This window comes from Amphibalanus amphitrite, unplaced genomic scaffold (genome assembly GCF_019059575.1).
Source record: "Amphibalanus amphitrite isolate SeventyFive unplaced genomic scaffold, NRLGWU_Aamphi_draft 000624F_arrow, whole genome shotgun sequence".
NCBI lineage: Eukaryota > Metazoa > Arthropoda > Thecostraca > Balanomorpha > Balanidae > Amphibalanus > Amphibalanus amphitrite.
The window spans coordinates 390,810-412,118 of record NW_024882118.1 but is presented as its reverse complement, the minus strand read 5'-3'; the positions used below and the strand labels follow the sequence as shown (position 1 = coordinate 412,118).

General features: G+C 54.5%; 1 protein-coding gene across 2 annotated transcripts; it reads left to right on the top strand.

Moving 5' to 3' along the window:
- Nucleotides 1-10,216: 10,216 nt before the first annotated feature.
- Nucleotides 10,217-21,028, top strand: LOC122363511 (toll-like receptor 6). 2 transcript variants are annotated; one of them, XM_043332893.1, is made up of 5 exons: nucleotides 10,227-12,338; nucleotides 16,488-18,401; nucleotides 18,444-19,019; nucleotides 19,231-19,326; nucleotides 20,761-21,028. In XM_043332893.1, the coding sequence occupies exons 1-3, from the start codon at nucleotides 10,302-10,304 to the stop codon at nucleotides 18,738-18,740; spliced, it is 4,248 nt and encodes a 1,415-aa protein (XP_043188828.1). In that variant the 5' UTR covers nucleotides 10,227-10,301; the 3' UTR covers nucleotides 18,741-19,019; nucleotides 19,231-19,326; nucleotides 20,761-21,028. The 2 variants fall into 2 exon arrangements, with proteins under 2 accessions (XP_043188827.1, XP_043188828.1); XM_043332892.1 differs by having other exon boundaries at nucleotides 10,217-12,338; nucleotides 16,488-19,019.
- The last annotated feature ends 281 nt before the right edge of the window (nucleotides 21,029-21,309 follow it).

The window sequence follows — 21,309 nt, the reverse complement described above, 5'->3', positions numbered from 1 at the left end:
GGTAAAGAAACCCATACGCCGGGATTAAGGTCAATGCTAAAAGTTTTCTTGTCGCTAAAAATTTGCAAAGTTGTGTATAGATATCTATACGGTGGTCGCTGGATTATATGTACAAATTCGAAAAATTATCGGTGCAGCGAAGAATAAAAGCTTCAAACGTTCTTCGCTCCGCGCTAACAATCTAATGCATATCATCATATTCACCCAGAGCAAGCTGTCGCCTAATCCCCAGGCACAGTTTGCAGCTCGACACGTCTGAATAATTGGCCACGCCTGTCTGACCAATCATAAAATCCTCACATTTGCACCGAGAAAGTGCCGGCATCTGGCAAGTTCATTTAAACGGTCCGGAGGCTTTCGTCGCGGCAAACTGCGGAGCTTTAAGGTCAACTTTAAAGGGACCCTCCCACCTTAACATTAGTTTTGAGTTGAGATAGCCAAGTTTGCGGCCAGGCTCAGAAACCACCATTTATCCTGGTCGCAACCCCCGCAGCTTTATGGTGTTCAAGAAATTTCTTCCCTTTACTTGCAGGGTGGGACCAGCGTGGTCCCTATCTCTTAACCATTACGGGAATCTGATGACGTCATCAGGCTTTCGAACGTCCGTTAAATGTTTGACTAAAACGTTTTGTAGCACGCGGTGGTATATGCTGCTTTGCGCGCAACAAATGCCGCACTTTCAAATAAAGTCGCTAGGAACAGCGGAGATCCCAAAAAGTAAACAAAAGTAAAAGTCTAATATCTTGAAAACCGATGAATATTTTTCGATGAAATTCGGTAGATATTCGTTTTTGCTCTTTCTGAACCGAGCGACATCACTTTCATGCCAATTCATTAACTTTTTTGAAGGTGGGAGGGTCCCTTTAAGCCGGGGCTTTGGGCGATTCCTGACGGGAAATACCGCTATACGGTGATTTACAGATATCCGGTCTTGGTGAAGACATGCAATGTGCTCGCCGGACTCACCGTGTGTGACCAGAGCCGCTCGCTGCAGAGCCGGGACAGTGTGGAGAGGTCGCTGTCGGGTTCCCCTTCCCCTCTCTCTCTCTCTCTCTCTCTCTCTCTCTCTCTCTCTCTCTCTCTCTCTCTCTGACTCTCTCTCTCTCTCTCTCTCTCTCTCTCTCTCTCTCTCTCTCTCTCTCCCGGAGATGGCTTCCCGTCAATACGTTCTTCCCTGCTAGAGCTGAGATTTGACAGCGGCGATATTTGATTGGATTGGAGGATGCGGTTTCCTCTCAGGTACGGAAGAACACTTGTATCTGGTATCCTTTTGTGTGATAGCAGTAGAATCTATGTTCAGTTACCTTCGCAGGATATTGGAATGGGCCGACGAATGCTTTGTACGTCGTCGATGCATATAGAAATCCATATATTTTACATTACCAAGTGTTTGTTCTTGCATGTCCCAGTCAAATTATGCAACAGGCTGAAACATTGTGTAAGGTGTAGTTAGTAATAGCTTCATATTTCTGTGTTAACTATGTTAGTTCAGCGAAAATGAAATGACAATGCGCTGGACGTGTAATCTGAGCTGTAAACCCGCCCGTTCAGCCCATTAACGTTCACCGCCAAGTACCAACTGAGAACTGCCATCTTTTCTGCGAGTTCCGCTGAGGCCAAGTAGGGACCGCGAGGCCTAAAACACTGCCGCCACGTCAGTCTAATTGGCTGCGCCGAGCCGGGAGGTCACAGAAAAATATCACACTTCAAAGGCGTCTCTCCGCTAATTTGAACCGGTAAGTGAGCAGGCGGCCACCCGGCACGGCATGAGCCCCCACCCCGCCCCCGTCCTCACGGGGGGGGGAGGGGGCAGGGACGGAAGCGGGCCGCATCCTCCGACCGCAGGCTCCCAGCGGACGGCCCGAGGCGGCGCCCGAGGCGCCAGCAGCCACCCACCCATCCGGCCCATGTATACGGTGGAGCGGGCGGGACGCACCGTGAGGTAGGCGCCGTATGAACCCCTCCCTCACCTTCTGGGTACACGATGTGGCAGTACGGCACACCAGTGATCATTGTTCGTGCGTCCTGCATGGAAGCCTATGCACGTTGGCTTTTTTATCATGTGTGAGTTATTTCTAAAGGACCGTAACAATCCACATTCAATGCTATTATTCACACATATTGTATCTCAGTCTATAAACGTCGTTCAAGCGTATGTCAGGTGTGTCCCTTACGGTCAACATTTGCCACTCCCCTTAGACACATTGGGCTGTTGTATGTACATACATACCTTGTTCAACCCACGTCACGGCCCATTCATGAGCTCACTATCTGACCGCCGTCATCGGCCAACTGATGTGATCTGCTGGTCAGGACGTTATGGGCCGCCGCCGGCGTCAGATCGAGTTCCTCGTCACACCCTCGGAGTCTACTTTACCACTGATCGTGTCACTGGTTGACTTAATTTCTCATTTTGATACGACCAATTTAGCCCGAAGACTTTTTTGCGCGCTGCTGCTGCTTACCTACGGATGAGATTTTTTCTTAGCTTCTTTCTGAAACATTTATAAATTTATGGGCAACCGCTGGATACCCCTTGAACATGTATATAGGTACCATTGAAGCTCTGATTGCTCTTTTTCTGATGGTTTATGATGCTTATAAGACCTCAAAAGCGGAACGGCGAAGAAGGCGGACACCTGAAGCGACGAAAAAAGATCGGTAGAACCCAACCTATGCTTTGCGCGGCTTCCTTCAAAATTGATTTACAGCGTTTAAGCTTTACGTTACAGATTCAGATTCAGATTCAGATATGTATTCATCGAGGGTCCACAGCAAAAAGTGGCTTTTCACCTGACACGTAAAGCAGATAAAACCGATAAAACATAGGGTAAGTAGACATGGTATGGCATCATCATAGCACACACAAATCACGCACACGACATTCACACCAATATCACCTCAGTGACGTCTGGTAAGAATCGCGTTTTTTGCCTCTCGACGGAACGATGGCAAACACGGATCCAAGTTCATGTCGTTGAACATCGAGAAATCCCAAGAAACGTCCCCGACAATTGAGCATGATTCTCCCGATCTTTTCTCTTCGCATCAGGTGTCCGGCTCGTTCGTTGTTCTGCTCAGCAGTCGTAAAACGCTCAAAATGACGCCGGATAACGATGCATTTGATTCATCTTACGACCGTTTGAAATCACTCAGGCGGCCAATTTTCCAACGAAAATTGGTCCGGCCATTGTTTACCGCGGAGCGCTGTGAGATAAAACCGGCGCAGATGCGGCGTTGGCGACGCAAATGACGCTGTACGCGCTGTAATGGTCGCAGTGCGCCGTATTTAGTCGGTGGCTGAGTGTCGGGCGGAGCGGGCCTGTCTCTGCCTACATTAATCACGTCATTATTACGTCACGCGGGTGTAACGGTCGGGCCCCCGACACCGGGTGTACCGGCCGACCGTGTCGTCACAGGACGCTGTCTGGCTCAGAGATGACTTCACTTCACAGTCCACAGTCACCAGGATCGCGTTAGACCGACTTACACAGAGCCCTATCAGACCCGGTCTGGGTCCCATCAGATCGGCTCGCAGCATACCAGACTGCCTTATAGGGGTCCCCTCAGGCCGACTTGGAGCCTAATAACGTAATAACTCTGAGCCCTATCACGGATCGATACTACAGTTCCATCACGGACAGCCCCTCTGTCGCCGACAAGTGCAGGGAAAGTGTCACGGCGTGCGGCGCATCGCCTTTGAACAGCTTTACGGCGCGTCAGGGTGACTGATATGGGCCGGCGAGGTCCTCAGTCTGGCCGGCCACGCGATCAAACCGATATCCGATGGCGGCGCTCAGCCCGACGCCGCGCCGACGTTAAGTATCTAAATTAGCCGGTGCAAATTTGCATAGTGTGCGATCATTGGCGCCCCGGCTCCGTGTCGTCGGCGACAGGAACCCGTGTCCGGGACGTCGGCCGTCGGCGGAGCGACACGTCGGCCGCCGGCGGAGCGACACGTCGGCCGAGCAGCCGCGGTCACCTCCGCCGCCCACGGCGACTGCCGGTGACATCAGGACACCGGTCCGCCAGCGCCGGCACCTCTGAGCAGCCACTGACGACCACGCTCGGACAAATTTACAACGGCAAACGGTCATAACATATGCTAATTTGGTTCGATACTTTTACGCCCAGGCAATAAAAAGTCGGTGGGCCGGTCGGCGCGTCGTCTCGAGCGGTATAACTGCCGCGCCAGGTAAAAAGGTGACGGCCCGGCCCAATGTCTCCGTGTTTGCAATCGCTTGGTGTAGGGTGGCGCCACAAAAACTCTCGCTGCTCTGCCACGGACAGCGCTGAGATGTGAGTGCACAGTGCAACTGCACGGCGTCGAGCACAGCCCTGTTTTCGGCCGTGCCGGTAGGGTGCCGAGACGGCCTGATGGCGTGCAGCGCGCACGTTCTCATGGAGCGGCGCCGGCCGCCGGGCCCGCAGAAGTCGGCACGGCCTGTCGGACGCACGGCACCGAACACAGCCTGGCCGGGGACAGCGGCGAAAGCAGGAACCGGCGGGCCCAGTTCCGTGTACGGCCCCACCGGCGGCTCCCGCACCGAGGCTCTAGGACATCAGTGGCACCGCCGGGCAGGCCACTAAAATGGAGCCGCTCACTGTGGCCGTCTGACATGGAAACTGTCGTGATCCAGGTGTAGTGAGCCGGAAAAGTTACTGCGAAATCCTAGCGGAGGCGTGAAGTTGTTTGTTGTCGGCAAGCTTAATCGATAAAACTATGCATTGTGACCACAAAAGGCAGTTGGAAAATGTGTGGACCACAAACGCAAGAGAAGGACGTCGCAAACCTGACAAAATCGCGCATCGTTTCACGCGACTTAATTTGCACCTTACCAGGCACTTCGTGAGAACGTCTGCGCCGCCGACTACCGCCTGTCCCTCGTGGGCTTCTCCCACGTCCGACAAATTTAATCCGGCCCCGTGCACCGCCTTCCGAAACTGTCTCGGCTGACTTTTTGTGGCGCCGTGCCTTAGTGTTTCCCAATCAGGTGGGTTATTGTGCCGGTACGCCGGCGGTTTTTCGGCCGTTTTTTTATGAGGCGCCTGTGACTGCCGTTGGCGGAGGAGGGTCGGCGGCGGCCGGCTGACGGACTGGGGCGCGGCTGCCCGACCGGTGAGGTGATGTATCATCATCGGAGCGGCGCTGACAGACCGCTGTGTGTTTTCTGAGCCGGCCGCTCCCGTTGCCAGAGCACCGCGCCAAAGCACCGACACCGACCGGGAAAACATTCCAATGTAAATCCGAGCAGTCGAGACGGTGGGAACCTCTTCAGTTTCACAGGGCTGGGTCCGCACCGATATCGGTCTTCGGCAGACGAGCCTCCCCGACAATACCACTGCGGTCTGAAGTGGTGTTCCGGGATGTAAGTGGTTGCTGGTTAGCGGTTATTTTGCGACCTGTTTTACGTTTTTATGTTAACTTTCACTACAGTATTTTAAACCTCAACATGTATGCATCACGTATTCGCTATTAACATTTTTCATTAAGGTTAAACCGGAACTGTTCAATTCCTTCCGCTTTATTCCTAAGTTGAAGTGAACGTTCGCCGGTGTCCGAGCTGTCCGTTTGTTCTCGCCTTACCGCGCGGCGCGGGCGCTCTTCCGGTGGTGTTGGGTTTCATTAGGGCGCCGCCACCGCTGCCTCGTGCAGCGGCGGGGCGGCGGTACCATGCGCCGCGCCATGAGCCGTCGGCAGTCGGTGGCACGCGCGCGGCCGGCGCTGAGTGACGGCCGACCCCGCCGGAGGAGGTCGGCAAACAGGCGCCCCGGGGGGCGGCCGGCCCGCCGCGCCCTCCGGGGCGCCCGCTGCAGGGGCGTCCGGCGCCCACCACCTCCGCGGGAGGCTAATGCATCGGAATGATAACGGGCTCTCTGGCCTGGCGCCGGCTATAGGCGGCACAGAAATCAATGCAACAGAGATCCCAGGATGACCCAGATTAGTCGTGTAGCGGCCATAAAACGGTATATGACTAGCGCAGCGCAAGACCATGAGTATTTCATTGCCTTGCGCGCATTGTATTGCGGGCGTTTGGTGTCCGAATTCAGCTCACATCGTCTATAAATTGTCAGCCGCTGCCGGTTATACCAGTCGCTCGGCCGGTCAGCAGCGACCGCCCATCCGGACACCCTTTTATTAGCCGGTGAAAAAGCGCATCAGTTTCAATTAATGCTCGAACGGCTGTGGGCGTCACCTCCCAAACGCCAGTGAGTAATATAGATTAGGTTTTGTTTTTGCTTCCAACTGTCATTCAGTTTGTTCAGCGCATCAAGGCAGCCAGGGCTCAGCGTGAAAAAAAAACAACAAATGAAGTCACTTGACCTACTCATTACCTATTGGCTCAGCTCAACGTTTGCTCTCCATAACTTCTATGGTCACTATATGCAATCATTTTAAAACTGCGACCAATATACCATAATGCTAAATGCGTTGAGCGTCTGCATCACTTGCATGATAGGATCGGACAAAGCAAGTGAAGTTAAGGGCTCACTGAAGCATATACAATGAGTTGCTTTTAACCGTCGTAGTTCATGCTTAATTAGCAGAATTGCATTCCGCTGATCAATTCAATTGAACTACTCAAATATTGATATCTATGAATATTGAGTACCTACTAGAGATGTCAATCGGATACCAACTTTTTGGTATACCGATACCAAACCGATACCAACTTGGTATTTGGTATTTCAATCGTAATGTGTTTGGTATTTTGTTGGTATCATAAACCCTCACTAGGGGAAAGTGGGGTAAGACGGGCACCTTAACTTTGGAGCCATTTTTCGGCCGGTTAGAAACATCATAGAAACGGGAAACTGGGTGAAAACCTTTTTCAGACATTTTACTTTCATTTGCCAGAAGATGAGACTTAGACCTGATTCAACAAATAAACTGCAGCTATTTTTGCAAAACCTTGCAAAAACCCGTCTTACCCCACCCCATGGGGTAAGACGGTCACATGGGTAGGGCAAGACGGCCAGCTTCTTTCACCGATCAGCGCAGCTCGCAACAAATGCCCGAGATTAGCCGCATTTATACAGTCGCTCGTTGGTCTCAAGTGCTTCGGAAATGGCAGTATACGAGATTCGTGCAGAAGGCGTATGCTCCTATATAGGCCCTAGTTCAGAAGCCATGTAGAACCGTTTTTCACATTCATTATTCGAGAATAAACTGTGCCGAAGGAATATTGCTAACATGTCTGTGAGTATCGGAATCGAACATATTCTTATTAGAAATGCTTCTTTTTTCCTACAGCAACAAAAATATTTTCACCATTACAGACCCATTGGGTTCATAGTTGCCCGTCTTACCCCAAACTCAATGTCAGAAGTTCAGCACGATTTTTCGCTGTGGACAATTTGATGCAGACAAAGCAAATCCGCCGTAAATGAACACTGTTGGCATATGAGTGTACCACAAGTGATTGCGAGTTTTTAACTCTATAGTGCTGTACACAAAAGCTTGCACAATACATTATGGATGTTTTCAATGAAATGAGTGTTTTAAAGAAATCAAAATAAAAGATTATCGACTGAACACAAATTCACCAGACTTGAATGGTGGTGTGTAGTGGGAAAGGCAATTCTGGTCCTAACTTTTCTTGCTCGTAGCGCTATTGGTTTGGTCTGCAGAAGGGGTGCCCGTCTTACCTACCCTGACCGTCTTACCCCACTTTCCCCTAATGTATAAGAGGCTAAGAAATCGGTAAAAATTTGGTATTTCCCTCATTTTCCCAAGTTGGTTTGGTTTCGGTATTTTCTCGTGGTTTTGGTTGGTATTTGGTTTGGTATCGGTATTCCGATTTTCCGTAATTGACATCACTAGTACCTACCTACATACCTACTTATAGGCATTAGATATGGCCCCATCAATCATCATGGATTTGCACTCACGCACTGCTGCACTACCGCGAACATAGGAATTTGATTTTACGGTAAATATATGCTTACCTATCCATGCAAAACTTTATGTGGGTACCTAATAATATATATAAATACTTTAAAGGTCAATTTTACTTACGTGCCTATGTTTTATTTTCTTTATACCTAGTTAAATTAACGCATCTCCTTTAGGACATGTCTCCTGAAGAATTGCTTGTTTATTTGATGGAAGCTAAGTTTAAATTTTGTTGTCGAGTTGTGATTTGGTTATGCACTACAAATCTTGCTACATATGTAGTTCCAACGTAACTACCTATTGCTCAGTCAATGGTCGCTCAGCTATTATAAGCTCTTCTTATAAGGTAGAATATTATTCGGACGGATCGCGAGAGACTGTGTTATCCGTGCTTGGAGGTAAACAAAGCATAATGTCTCAATGCTCATCTCGTAGTATTCGGAATCTCATTCACCACTCAGTAATCGATGCTACAGCCCAGTCCTAATTTAGCCGTGACCCAAATACGAGTCGTCCTATTGAAATTAGCGGCTCCTCCATAAGCGGTGGGTATAATTTTCAATCACCTGCCTGGGATAGTCGATGACCTTTTCATAGACCGGTTGCGTCACAGTTTCGGCGACTCCAACTAGGCTCGAGCCTCGATCGCCGGTGATCTAATGGCTCGTTAGTCCTCACCGTGGCCACGCCACACCGCACTGATCATGGCCAAATGTGAATATACCTACGTCAGTCTGAGATGACCACTGATGTCACAGAGTTTTGGGAAGATCTTAAAAGATATGGGACTCGGGATTGGCAAAAAAAACATATGTAAATTCAAAACACTGAAGGACCTGGGAATTTTGTGCTTCTGGTATGTCATGGCATGGGGATCTCAGATCTGACTTAATCGGTTTAAGTTGAGCCCAGATTTTGTATGCTTAGGTATGCTTCATGTCCGGGAGGAAAATATAAGATGAGCGAGAGAGAGAGAGAGGGGGGGAAGAGAGAAAGGGGAGAGGGAGAGCGACAGGAGAGAGTAGAGAAAGAGAGAAGAGGAGGCGCATCTGCGTTTGTATGTGTGTGTCCTACTAACCCGGAGGCGGTCGTTGGTTCGTGTTTCTCGCAGCGGGCCGTGGCCGGTATTAGAGAGGTCGGTTAACGAGCGAGCCGGAGGCCGACGGCCCGGCCCGACGGCGTCAATCGGCACTGATCTCCGACCGTTCCATCAGCGGCGCCGGACGGCAGCCTCCCGCCGCCACCGGCAGACAGAGCACTGCTCTGGAGCTGAAGACAGAGCCTGGAGACATTTACAGGAGACGGCAGCCTCCCACAGCCACCGGCAAACAGAGCACTGCTCTGGAGCTGAAGACAGAGCCTGGAGACATTTACAGGAGACGGCAGCCTCCCACAACCACCGGCAAACAGAGCACTGCTCTGGAGCTTGGAGACAGAGCTCCAGAACGATGTCCATGGAATGGTAGGTACTTACATGGTCCATGGAATGCTGGAGACGGAACGCTCTCCTGGAGCCAGGAGACAGAGCCGCCCGGGATGCCCGTGGAAGACGAAGCACTCCTACTCCTCTGGCGCCTGTAGAGAAAGAGCTTCCCGCAGGCTGCCACTGGACGACAGAACGCTACTCTGGAGCTCACTTTGTCTGGAATCTCGAGCAAGACAAAGCCTGGAGGCAGATGCTGGAGACGGATCTTACCGCCGCTATCGGAAGATGGAATACTTCTCTTGAGCTTCATTCTGAAGCCTGGAGCTGGAGGCATGCAACCAAATAGGTGCTCATTCCTTTCCTGCTGAACGCGAGGGCGCTTCCGCAATCACCGTCGTCCCCGGCTGGCGTCGTGTGAGGCTCATTCTGCAGTTCTGCACCCTTCACAATATCCCGAGAAATGAAGTACCGTTGAAAACCTCTTAGAGGCTTACAGGAACTAAATAGGATCACTTGGGATCTCGCATAATTAGGTGGGACCCATTATTACTTCCCGGGAGTAGGGGAGCATCAAAGACCTCATAAAACACCAGAATATTGTTGAGAATAGTCAGCATGAAGAGGTTATCTTACCAGCCATGCCACAGCACATCCTTGTCAAATAGTGCCTACTTCTACTGACCTGGTCGGTGACGGTGACTAGTGACCAGTCTGACAAGTGACAACACCCGTGCTGGAACGCCGTCACCCGCTCGGCGGCCGCTCTCCGTGGCTGGTCGGACGGCCGCCGAGTTGCCCACCACGCGGGCCGGGCCGGGCGGCGCAGGGGGCGCCACACGAGGGACGCCGCCGCCGGCCTGTCAGTCGGCCGCCAGAGTCGCCGCCGCCGCAGCGGCAGTCGCGCCGTGAGCCTTGTGACGGGTGGGTGCGAGCCCGGCGCTCTGCGGACCATGCACGGAGCGCGGTGATCGAGGAGGGATGATGCGCGTGTTGTGCGCGCTCGTGGTGCTGCTGACCGGCGCCGGTGCAGCGGCCGGAGTGTGCCGGGAGAGCGGTGATGACGGGCTGCGGTGTACGGTGGACAGACTGGACGGGGCGCGGGTCAACGCGACCCGGCCGGCCGCCGTGCGGACGTTGGAGCTCACGTGCAGTGATCGGCTCTACCTGCACCGGACGCTGGACCTGGAGTTTCTGCGCGGGTTCCGGGAGCTGAGCTCGCTCTCGATCGTGGGCTGTATACTGGAGAGTGTCGGCGTGGGCGCGTTCCGCCGGCTGCGGAGTCTGACGCGGCTGACGGTGAGGACGCTCAGCACCGACTGGACGGCCACCGAGCTGCGGCTCGAGCCGGGCTCGTTCAGCGGCGCCGAGCAGCTGGAGGCGCTCGACCTCTCCGACAACAACCTGCACTTCCTGGAGCGGGACGTGTTCGCGCGGCTGACCGAGCTGCGCAGTCTGAACCTCACCAACAACGGTCTGCGGGACGTATCGGACCTGCAGGTGGCCGGCATCACCGACGGCCTGCAGACGCTGGACGTCTCGGAGAACAGGCTGCTGGAGCTGCCGCCGGCCGCCCTCAGCTTCCTGCCCCAGCTGCGAGAGCTGCGGCTCCGCGCCAACGAGCTCTCCCTCATCCATGACGGCGCGCTGCGTGGTCTGCCGCAGCTCCGGCTGCTAGACGTGTCGGACAACCAGCTGGTGGCGCTGCCGGCCATGATGCTAAACGAAACGCGCGTGGTGAGTGACCTGCGCCTGCAGAACAACAGCATCCGCGTGCTGCCGCCGGGCCTGCTGGCCGACCTGCCGGAGCTGCTGGCCGTCAACCTGTCACTGAATGCCCTCAGCTCGCTGTGGGTGCGTGGCGACGCGTTCAGCGGCCTGCGCCGGCTGATCGTGCTCGACCTGGCCGGCAACCGGCTGGAGACGCTCAGCCGAGAAGTGTTCGCCGACCTCTCTAGCCTACAGGTGCTCGACCTGTCGCGCAACCAGCTGCAGTCGCTGCCTGGCGGCCTGTTCGGCGCGCTCAGCAACCTGCACTCGCTGGCGCTGGGCGGAAACATCATCGCCCGCCTGGAGCCCCGCTCGCTGGAGGGCCTGCACGTGCTCAGCCGGCTCGGACTCGGCGACAACCGTTTGACGCACGTGGACACGGCGGCGTTCGCCAACTCCAGCGGCCTACAGGAGCTGGAGCTGCAGGGGAACCAGCTGCTGGCCGTGCCCGAGGCGCTCGGTCGGCTGACGCTGCTGCGACGGCTCGACCTCGGCGACAACTTCCTGTCGGACGTGGCGCCGCAGTCGCTGGCCGAGCTGCGCCAGCTCAGCTACCTGCGGCTGGCCGGCAACCAGCTGCGCAACGTGTCCGCGCAGCTGCTGGCCGGCCAGGCGGCGCTCACCATGCTCGACCTGTCCCGGAACCAGATCGCCAGCATCGAGAGCGGCGCATTCGACGTGGCCAGCGGCCTGCGAGCCATCCGGCTGGACGCCAATCAGCTGCGGAACGTGAACGGGCTGCTGGCCAAGCTGCCCCAGCTGCTGTGGCTGAACGCCAGCGACAACCACATCGAGTTCTTCGACTACGCGCTGCTGCCGCTCGAGCTGCGCTGGCTCGACCTGCACCGCAATCATCTGAAGGAGATCGGCAACTTCTACAACATTGAGTCGAAAATAAAGCTGGAGACGCTTGATTTGAGCTTCAACCAGGTGACGCACATCAGCCGAGCATCGGTACCGGACAGTATCAAGTACTTCATTCTCGCCAGCAACCGGCTGACCACCGTCGAGCCGGGCACGTTCGAGTCAAAGCGGCAGCTGATTCGAGCCGACCTCTCCTCGAACCAGCTGGGTGAGCTGGATCTCAAGGCCGTGACACTGCCGGGCGGGGAGACTCCGTCACCAGTCGCCGAGGATGGGGAGCAGGAGGCCGAGCTGCTGCTCGCCGGCAACCCTTTCTTCTGCGACTGTGAGATGGACTGGCTCCACACCATCAACACAGTGCTGCCCCGGCGAAAGTATCCAAAGGTAAGGGCTGCTGCTGCGCCGACCTCCCGCTAATGAGATATTGTGCCCGGCGTCGGCCGTGACACAACACTATCGTCATCCGGCCCGCTGCTATGGGCGCCGCCAGATCGCACAGAGATGAAAACCTCCCACGTCACGCTCCTGCCATCCCGCGCCACAATGGCTTTCCTGACGAGCTTTGTCTTCAATTTGAAGCTGGTTATCGTGACTGCGCGGCGGTTGGGCGGCGGTAATGTCGCATTCAGGCCTGCCGGTTGCCGCAATATCCGGTTCTTGTGTCATCTCCCCCTAAGGCCTAAAGCTCCCCTTCCCTTGAGACTCTGTTGTCAAATTCCATTCTCGCTCTGAATCTCGAGTCTCGGAGACGGCGCTGAAAATTTCAGGATAGCTTCGGCTTTATTTTATTGCCCAACTAAAACAGAGATCTCATTCGTTATCCGACGATTCGAGATCTGAGAGCTTCAGTGGTGTAAGAGGTCGTGGATTTCACCAAACAATGAGCCCCTCGTGGCGCTCCAGTGCCCAATCTCCGTGGACTGTGGCCGGCGTCGCATCCTTTCGAAAGCTGGCAGTTATCGCGGTAGTGTTTATTTCCTAGCCTGATTTATTGTAATCAGCTCAAAATTACTGGCCAATGGCCGGCTTGTGAAACGGTACTTTAATAATCGGCCGCCATGCCGCTGTGGCTTTACAGAGCAGCTGACCGGCCGGCGCGGCGCTCCGGCCTGATGATAGCTGTAACGTTTCGGTGTGTTGGCATGCCTGTGGCCCCATGCTCCGAGAGCAGACCGGCCGGCCGACCGCGGCGCGCCGCTCGTTCGGCAGTGACCCAGAATTTCTCCGGTTCGCCTCGCGCATCCTCGCGGCTCCCAGGCTCGTTCAGCGCGCTATCGGCTGCCATTAATAACCGGCGATTAATAGCCGGAGATGAGGGCGTCCCGTCTCCTAACCTGTCGCGCCCGGCTGGGAGATGACGTGAGAGCCGCTCTCGTGCGTGGCCGCTCCGTTCCTGAGAAATTGCCCTATTACGACGGCTTTAACTGCACGCGCACAGTCGCCAGCGGCCTTCTGAAAGTACATCAAAATAATCTCCATCTATATATCTGGGCGCCACAGTCAGGCCAGAAGCTACGGTCATTCGCCGGCCATTCTCCTTTTTAACAGCCGTCGTTTCAAGGCTATGAGCTTGACAGCACCAAATTTCATGACGCAGAAATTACTGACCGTGGCTTATAGTCAGCCGGGGCCTTTAACCCTATTCCTGGCGGGGGGGGGCCTCAGGAGCCCCCCCCCCCTGAGGTTTTTTGGTTATTTCTCCCAAACGCGTTGAGCTAGGAAGCTGAAATTTTCTGACTTTTCCTAAAAGGCTTCTACGCAACTTGTCTGAAAATTTTGAGTTGATCTGACCTCAGGTCAGGTCACCAGAGGCGGTTTGGTGACCCTACCTCAGAAAAGTTTGCAATCACGCCAGAGCTAGAGTTTTTGACCGATCAATTTCTTCTCTTCAGGCTTTAGTTAGGGTACCAGTATGTGCAATTTGTATATCTCGGAATTTTGATATCGGTGACCTAAGGTCAGGTCAGTTTCGCGACCTCCCCATTATAAGTCAATGGGGGAAAAATCAACTCCCTGTTTTTACCACTAAAACGGGTCGGAATGGCCCCATATACCATACATGACTGCATATACGATCAACCTTCACTACCTTGAGGTCTGTTTTGCTGTTGGGCAGCTGTGAGGTCATGTGACGTCATCAAAGGTCACCAAAGGTTTTTGGCCAATAACTCCGTACAGGAACAAGATACAGACGCGTGGATGGTCTCATTGTGTTCAGCTCGTCAAGACGCATCGAATGATATACATGATGACCTCGAGGTCACGTGACCTGAGGTCAACCTTTGACCTTGACCTTGCGAGGTCAACATATATATCATTCGATGCGGATTGACGAGAGGATCACGATGATGCCCTTAGTTTGTTCCTATCTTGACTAATTCGAAAGTTATTCGAGAAAAACTCTCTCCATATCTAGCGCCGCCATTTTGACTTTTTCGACCCCTGTGACGTCATCTTTGACCTGACCTGAAAATGACCTTTGTAAAAAGTGTAGATCTTGACCGTGCGTATCCGATGCCGTTTACCGTTTGTCGCTATCTTGCTTCGTTCTCGAGATCTCAGGGGGGGGGGCCGAATCGGCCCCCCCCCCGCCAGTTTCTTGTCCCGGCGGAGCCCGCCAGGAATAGGGTTAACCCGCGCCCTGGTGGGGTCTGTTTATAACGCGACCTGGTGGGGGGGGGGCTATTTTTTGCCCCCCCCTCGTATCTCCGAAACTACTGGACGGATCCGCAAAATTCAAACGGCGTTCGAAAGGCCTGTCAAATTTGTAGAGGGAAACCAAATTTCATTGACCTCGGGGTCACCGATGACGTCACAGGTCAGGTCAAAGATGAAATGTTTCACCGTTCACGGGTCATCTAGGGAATGCGCTATAACACCGAAGAAAGCGCATTTTGTCGAGAATCAGCGATAGGGCGTCAGTTGCCTAGTACATATATTGCTATAAGAGGTCACTGACATTACCAGGTCACAGGTCAGGTCACCAAGGGTCACAGGTCAGGTCACATGAACCTAACTTTAGGTACTAAGGTTGTGCGATGCATGTTTTATGGCCAATTTTTCATTTCCAACTCAATGGTGTTGGTTATAAGACTATCAGGTACGGCTTAGGCCACTTTCTGGTGGAGGTCAGGTCAAGGTCAGGTCAAAAAAGGTCAAATTTCAAAGTTGATATTTTTGCATAAAATGGGTATTGATTCGATGCAGCTCGTCACGGGGAGTCTAATGGTGGTCTTTGTTTTGCGCTACGAGGTCTAGAATTGCAAAAAAATTGAGTTTGAAAATTTGACGTCATCAATTTTTGAACAGTTTTCTCGCTGTAACTTGGCCAAAAAAAAAGAGGTATCGATCTCAAATTTGGTATGTAGATAGAAGGCGGTAAGGAATATCACATATATTCCGGTTTTTTCGAAATTCAAAAAACTTTTTGGATTTTTCGGCTATTATAATCAAAAAATCTATTTTTTGATTTTTGGGGGTCAAAATCCAAAAATTTCAAAAATCCGAGATAGCAGTTTTGTAGCCCTGTCGATTCTACAGCTTTTATGTCTTTATCGTTTTTCTGTATTTGCAAAGCTATAGGCCTGACAGCTCTTCCCGCGAAACCCTTTTTTGGGTCGAAAACGGCAGAACATGACGTCACTCTGACGTCATTTCCGGCCAACCTATCATAGCCTTTGGATAAATTTTTGGTCACAATGTGTAAAATTGATGTCCGGGAGGGTACTGAAAGTTTGGTGACGATCGGCGCAGCGGTTCTGGAGATATATCGAAAAGTCTGGAGGGGGGGCAAAAAATAGCCCCCCCCCCCCCACCAGGGCGCGGGTTAAAGCGCTGTCGTTTCGGGCGCATTTTTTACCCTTTTGAATTCCATTTCAGCCGAGGTGGCTGACAAGGCTGACAGGTGCTATCTGAAGGAGGGCTTTTATTGGCAGAAATCGGAGTACGGACCGGCATTTTTGTGCTGTAAACCAGCTTCACTGACAGACGATAATTTAACGGCTATATTTTGTCTCCAACTCTATGTTTTACGGTTTTACGGCTAGAAATACTGCATTGAAATCAATCGAATCGCGATCCTTTGCTTCGCTTGGCACCAAGAAATAATAGCATGCTTACATCCGGTCGTACTTTTTATCTAAATAGAATAGAGATAAGTTAAGCCATTAATGTGCTTACATGCTCCTTTACATGATATTCGACTTAAAAGTGAAAAGGTATTTTCAGCGAAATGTGAAACAAATTAGGCATACCTAAAAATATGCAACACATGCTGACGATGCAGAAGTAGACAAATTTTCCCACCTATTTAGCCGAATCATTAGATATCATCGAACAGCTACGCTTTTAAACCCGCGTTGCTGTAAATAAACGTGCCTGCAATTCGGCGTGTTTGCTTGTGTTGATGATGCTTGTACGAGTGTACGTACTCTTGTACACTGCACGAGTGTATGCACTATGCATAAGGAATCAGTACCCAACCAATGCGCATCTGGTCACCTTGACTGACGTTGGGTCTCGCTCCGTTCGCAGGTTCTGGATTTGGACCGTGTCATGTGTCGTCTGTTGCACATGCCGAACAGCCTGACGCCGCTGCGGAACACCAAGCCGTCCGACTTCCTCTGCACCTACGAGCGCCACTGCTTCCCCATCTGCCACTGCTGCAACTACGTGGCCTGCGACTGCGAGATGAAGTGCCCCAGTGGGTGCACGTGCTACCACGACCACACGTGGAACACCAACATCGTGGACTGCAGTCGCAGGGAGCAGGTAACCATCTCCCGCGAGATCCCGATGGACGCCACGGCTGTCTTCGCTGACGGCAACAACATCCGCAGCCTCGACAGCCACACCTTCATCGGCAGAAAACGCATCAACGCTCTCTTCGTCAACGGATCCAACGTCGAAGAGATCCAGAACCGCAGCCTGAACGGCCTCTCTGCTCTTCAAGTCCTCCGTCTCGAAAACAACCTGATTTCCGAGCTTCACACGTATGAGTTTGAGAGTCTACATTCCCTGCGTGAGCTGTACCTTCACAACAACCGGCTGCGTACCATTCATCCAGCGGCGTTCTCCAAGCTGCGGTCCCTCGAGGTACTGACCCTGCGGGACAACCAGCTGGCGACCTTCGCCGTATGGCAGCTCGAGGCCAACCCCTACCTGGTGGAGCTCTCGCTGGCCGACAATCCGTGGTCGTGCGAGTGCACCTTCATGTCTCGGCTGAGCGCGTTTGTCAGCGACAACTCCGCCAAAGTGGAAGACGCCGATTCTGTGAGCTGCGCCGGCGACGACGCCAAGTCCGAATGCGCGCTCGAGCTGGCCACGGCGGCCGTGGCGCGCCGCGAGGGTCCTGAAGCGCTGCCGCTGGCGCTGTCGGTAGCTGGCGGGCTCGCGTTGGCCGCCCTGGCCGGCTGCCTCCTGCTGCGATATCGGGCCGTGCTTTGTGCCAGGAAGAGGGGCAGTGCCGAGTCGACTACGGGCGGCTCGTCGGCCTGCACAGAGACCACCGGTGTATCGGTGGTCACGCCCGAGGCAGACAAACTGTACGACGTGTTCGTCACGTACAGTGCTCAGGACACACGCTTCGTGAACGAGGTGCTGGCTCCGGTGCTGGAGCAGTCGACACCCTCGCTGCGGCTGTGTCTGCTGCGTCGTGACGCGCCCAACACCAGCTACCTGGGCGACGCTGTGCACCACTGTGTGCAAGCCTCACGCAAGACGCTGCTCGTCGTCTCGAGAAACTTCCTGGACAACGAGTGGTGTCGGTTCGACTTCAAGGCGTCGCACCTGGAGGCTCTGCGCGCGTGCCGCGGCGCTGTGGTCCTCCTCCACGGCGTGGATAGGAGCGCCGTCGAAGGAGAGCTGAAGACGCTGCTGAAGACAGCGCCCTCCGTCACCTATGGAGAACCGGACTTCTGGCGAGTCCTCCGGGGCCTACTGCCGGCCTGCCGCGGCTTCAAGAGCATCCCCCGAAGCGTTAGTGACCAATCCTACATGATGCGCGCCTTCTACGACAAGGGTCTGCTGCAGACGATGCTGCCGCGCGACTCGCCGACGCCCACATGCTCGACACTGGTCTCCGACTACCAGCACGGGACGGCGCCGGCGCACGTGCGGGCGGGCTCGGCGCGGGTGCTGGGCAGTGCCCCGGAGCGCGGCGCGCACAACACCAGCTACAGCAGTCTGCAGCCGAGCGAGCACACCTACATGACCATCGAGCAGTACGGCAGCTCGGCCAGCGGCCGGCTGGCCGGCTCCGGCGGCAGCGAGCTCTACTCCTCCCTGGAGCCGGAGCCGACGCCGCAGCTGCCGTCCGACTCGGCCCACCCAGCGAACCGAGACCGGCTGCGGGACCGGCGAGGTGAGCACCGCGACCGCGTCCAGGAGTACCGCGAGCGGCTCCAGGAGCACCGCGAGCGACTGCAGGAGCACCGGAACCGGGCTCAGGAGCACAGGGAACGGGCTCAGGAGCACAGAGACCGGGCTCAGGAGCACAGGGACCGGGCTCCGGAGAACAGAGACCGGCACCCGGACCACAGAGAAGTGCACCCGGACCAGAGAGAGGGGCACCGAGAGCACAGAGAGGGACAGAGAGCCCACAGAGAGGGGCACCGGGACCGTTTCTCGGAGCGGCGGTCGGAGCCGGACGGGCTACCGGACAGCCGGGACAATGGCGGGTTTGTGCCGGACGGCCGGGAGGAACAGCCGGACCAGGCCGAGCCCGGTGACCCGGCGGTCGAAGAACACTGCCATCAGAGGTCACTGTCACACTCACTCTGGGTGTAGCGGCAGTCACCGGCCGGTGTAGTGCAAAGGCTGTGCGTGTGTGTGAGGTGTAGAGCTCGGGGAGCTGGCAATAAGACAAACGGACGGTGTGGTGTATCGTGACCCGAGACCGTATGGTGCACTCTGGTGTGTTGTGAAATCCCGGAAGATGGTTCGTGACTCGGCTGGTTCTGGAGGTCGTAAAAGAAGCCGCGGGCGTTCACCATCACGGGCGGCGACGAGCCGTCACACAGACCGGCACGGCAAACGACGCACGCAGAAAAAGCCGCCGAGATCCAGGTTCGTATCTAATTCTGTGCTAGCAATCGTTTGCGTAGGGTTATGTTTAATAAATTATTGCGGCTATCGGCCTCGGATATTTTTTATATTGGTGTAGGTACTTAAAGCTGAATAAATTGCATTGGCCCTCAGCAGTGATTTTTCAAGCATTGTTGTGAAGTAAGGAATAAATGCGCGAACATTTCATGCATGGCCCTAAATTGTGTTTCAGAACTCGCTTTGGAGCCCTTCCTGCAGCTGTGTCGGTATAACGCCCGTGATGGCGTCATCTCATCACGCCATGCACTTCCGCCAATGACGAACACAGGTGAGCCCCAGTCGGGTCGGGTCGGCCATTGGTTCCGTCAACCGTTTGCCGTGCCGCTCCACTGCCTACCCCTCATTCCCCCTCCACTGTTCTCTCATTATGTTCCGTGCGCCGTGGCGGCCACGGTGTTAGCGGTAGACCGGTGTATGCGGCCTCACACCGCCGGCGGCCCCAGGCCGAGACTGAGAGGCCCGGGCTGTCGGCCGCCCCCGGCTACCGGGATACTGGTGTGGCCGGCACGCGGTCCGTCCGTGTAAGGGTGTGGTACGGTGGGGCATACCACAGGGACGCGCGGCAGACTCCGAGTCTGCTGCTGCCTGCTGCCGTGCCGTGCTGTGCCGTGTTGTGCCGTGTCTTGCCGTATCATGCCCATACAGGCCGTACCTACCTCCCGTGTTTTGCCGTTTCGTGTCGAAATATGGGCGCTCACATACCTTTCCGTACCATGAAGTCTCTGCTTATATCCACGTCGACTCGTGCCGTGTTCCGTGCCGTGCCGTGCCGTGCCGCCGGTGGGCTCTGTTCCTGGTGGCCGTAGGCTCGCCGCAACCCCTGTTCGGATCCGGTGGCTGTTCCCCGCAGTCCCTGTTCCGCCCGGTGGCTGTTCCCCGCAGCCCCTGTTCGGCCCGGTGGCTGTTTCCCGCAGTCCCTGTTCGGCCCGGTGGCTGTTCGCCGCAGCCCCTGTTCGGCCCGGTGGCTGTTCGCCGCAGTCCCTGTTCGGCCCGGTGGCTGTTTCCCGCAGCCCCTGTTCGGCCCGGTGGCTGTTTCCCGCAGCCCCTGTTCGGCCCGGTGGCTGTTTCCCGCAGTCCCTGTTCGGCCCGGTGGCTGTTCGCCGCAGCCCCTGTTCGGCCCGGTGGCTGTTCGCCGCAGTCCCTGTTCGGCCCGGTGGCTGTTCGCCGCAGTCCCTGTTCGGCCCGGTGGCTGTTCCCCGCATCGTCCCGGTGGCTGTTCCCCGCAGTCCCTGTTCGGCCCGGTGGCTGTTCCCCGCAGCCCCTGTTCGGCCCGGTGCTGTGCTGCCGTCCGTTACGAGAGGGGAGGGCCGCAGGTGCTGGCGGTGCGGGCCAGGAGGCCTTGGGCAGGGAGGGGAACGTCCGCACGCTACCGAACGAGCACCGACATGCTCCACAGTTCACAATGATTAATTTAATGGTTATTGACTCAAACACCGGAATAGATTAGACAGCTGTATTCAATTGCGTGCCGCTAAGGAGTGAGATCCGGTAAAGAAAACTCGACGGTACACAAAGTCATAGTTGAATATACCTATCCATAAATTTGTCATGATTTAGCGAGTTTAAACATGGTAGAACATGCTCGTATTTGTCATGCCCTTTCACTGTCTGATATTATTCAGCAGATTCGGCAACATACAATATTGATCCAATGTTCGTTGCTTTAGTCTGCAGATATCAGCAAGGTGTTTTCCTTTTCCAGACGGCCGGAGGTCCATCTGATCGGGAGGCCGCCTCCATCGCGGTGTCGTCGTCACCTTCCGGCAGACCCCGTCGGCCGTCCCCCGCCGGTGATGTTCCGTCGGCCGTCACACCGGCACGAGAAGGGCTCGGAGGCTGTACCTCTGCACACCGGGGTGACCGGGCCGCGTAGCAGTAAATTCGTCCATATCCTATCCAACGTGCACGTGTGATATATACTAATTACATCTGTGATGCTATTATAATCTAATAAATGTACAATGTCAATGTATCGGTCTCTGGCGGGGAAGTGACATTAGGTCTGATTTGAACAAGCAGGCAAAGTGACGCTCAATTAGATGTTACTGCTTTGTACAGAACATATGTATGTTTGTCGGCTACAGCACGGCGACAGAGCAGGACCTGTCCAACGTCCAACGCCACTCGATTTGAGGAAGATAAGGTGCATTATCGGTAGATAAGTAAAATCGTGATGAGGTCCAGTTTGAAGGAAATTAAAGTGGCAGGCTAAGTTTGAAATGTGTTAGTGAGCATTTCAATAGCGAGCCTA

Coding starts and splice junctions, on each gene's coding strand:
- LOC122363511 (XM_043332892.1), top strand. CDS start 10,302: ATGATGCGCGTGTTGTGCGCGCTCGTGGTGCTGCTGACCGGCGCCGGT. Junction 12,339..16,487: donor CCCGGCGAAAGTATCCAAAG/GTAAGGGCTGCT, acceptor CTCCGTTCGCAG/GTTCTGGATTTGGACCGTGT.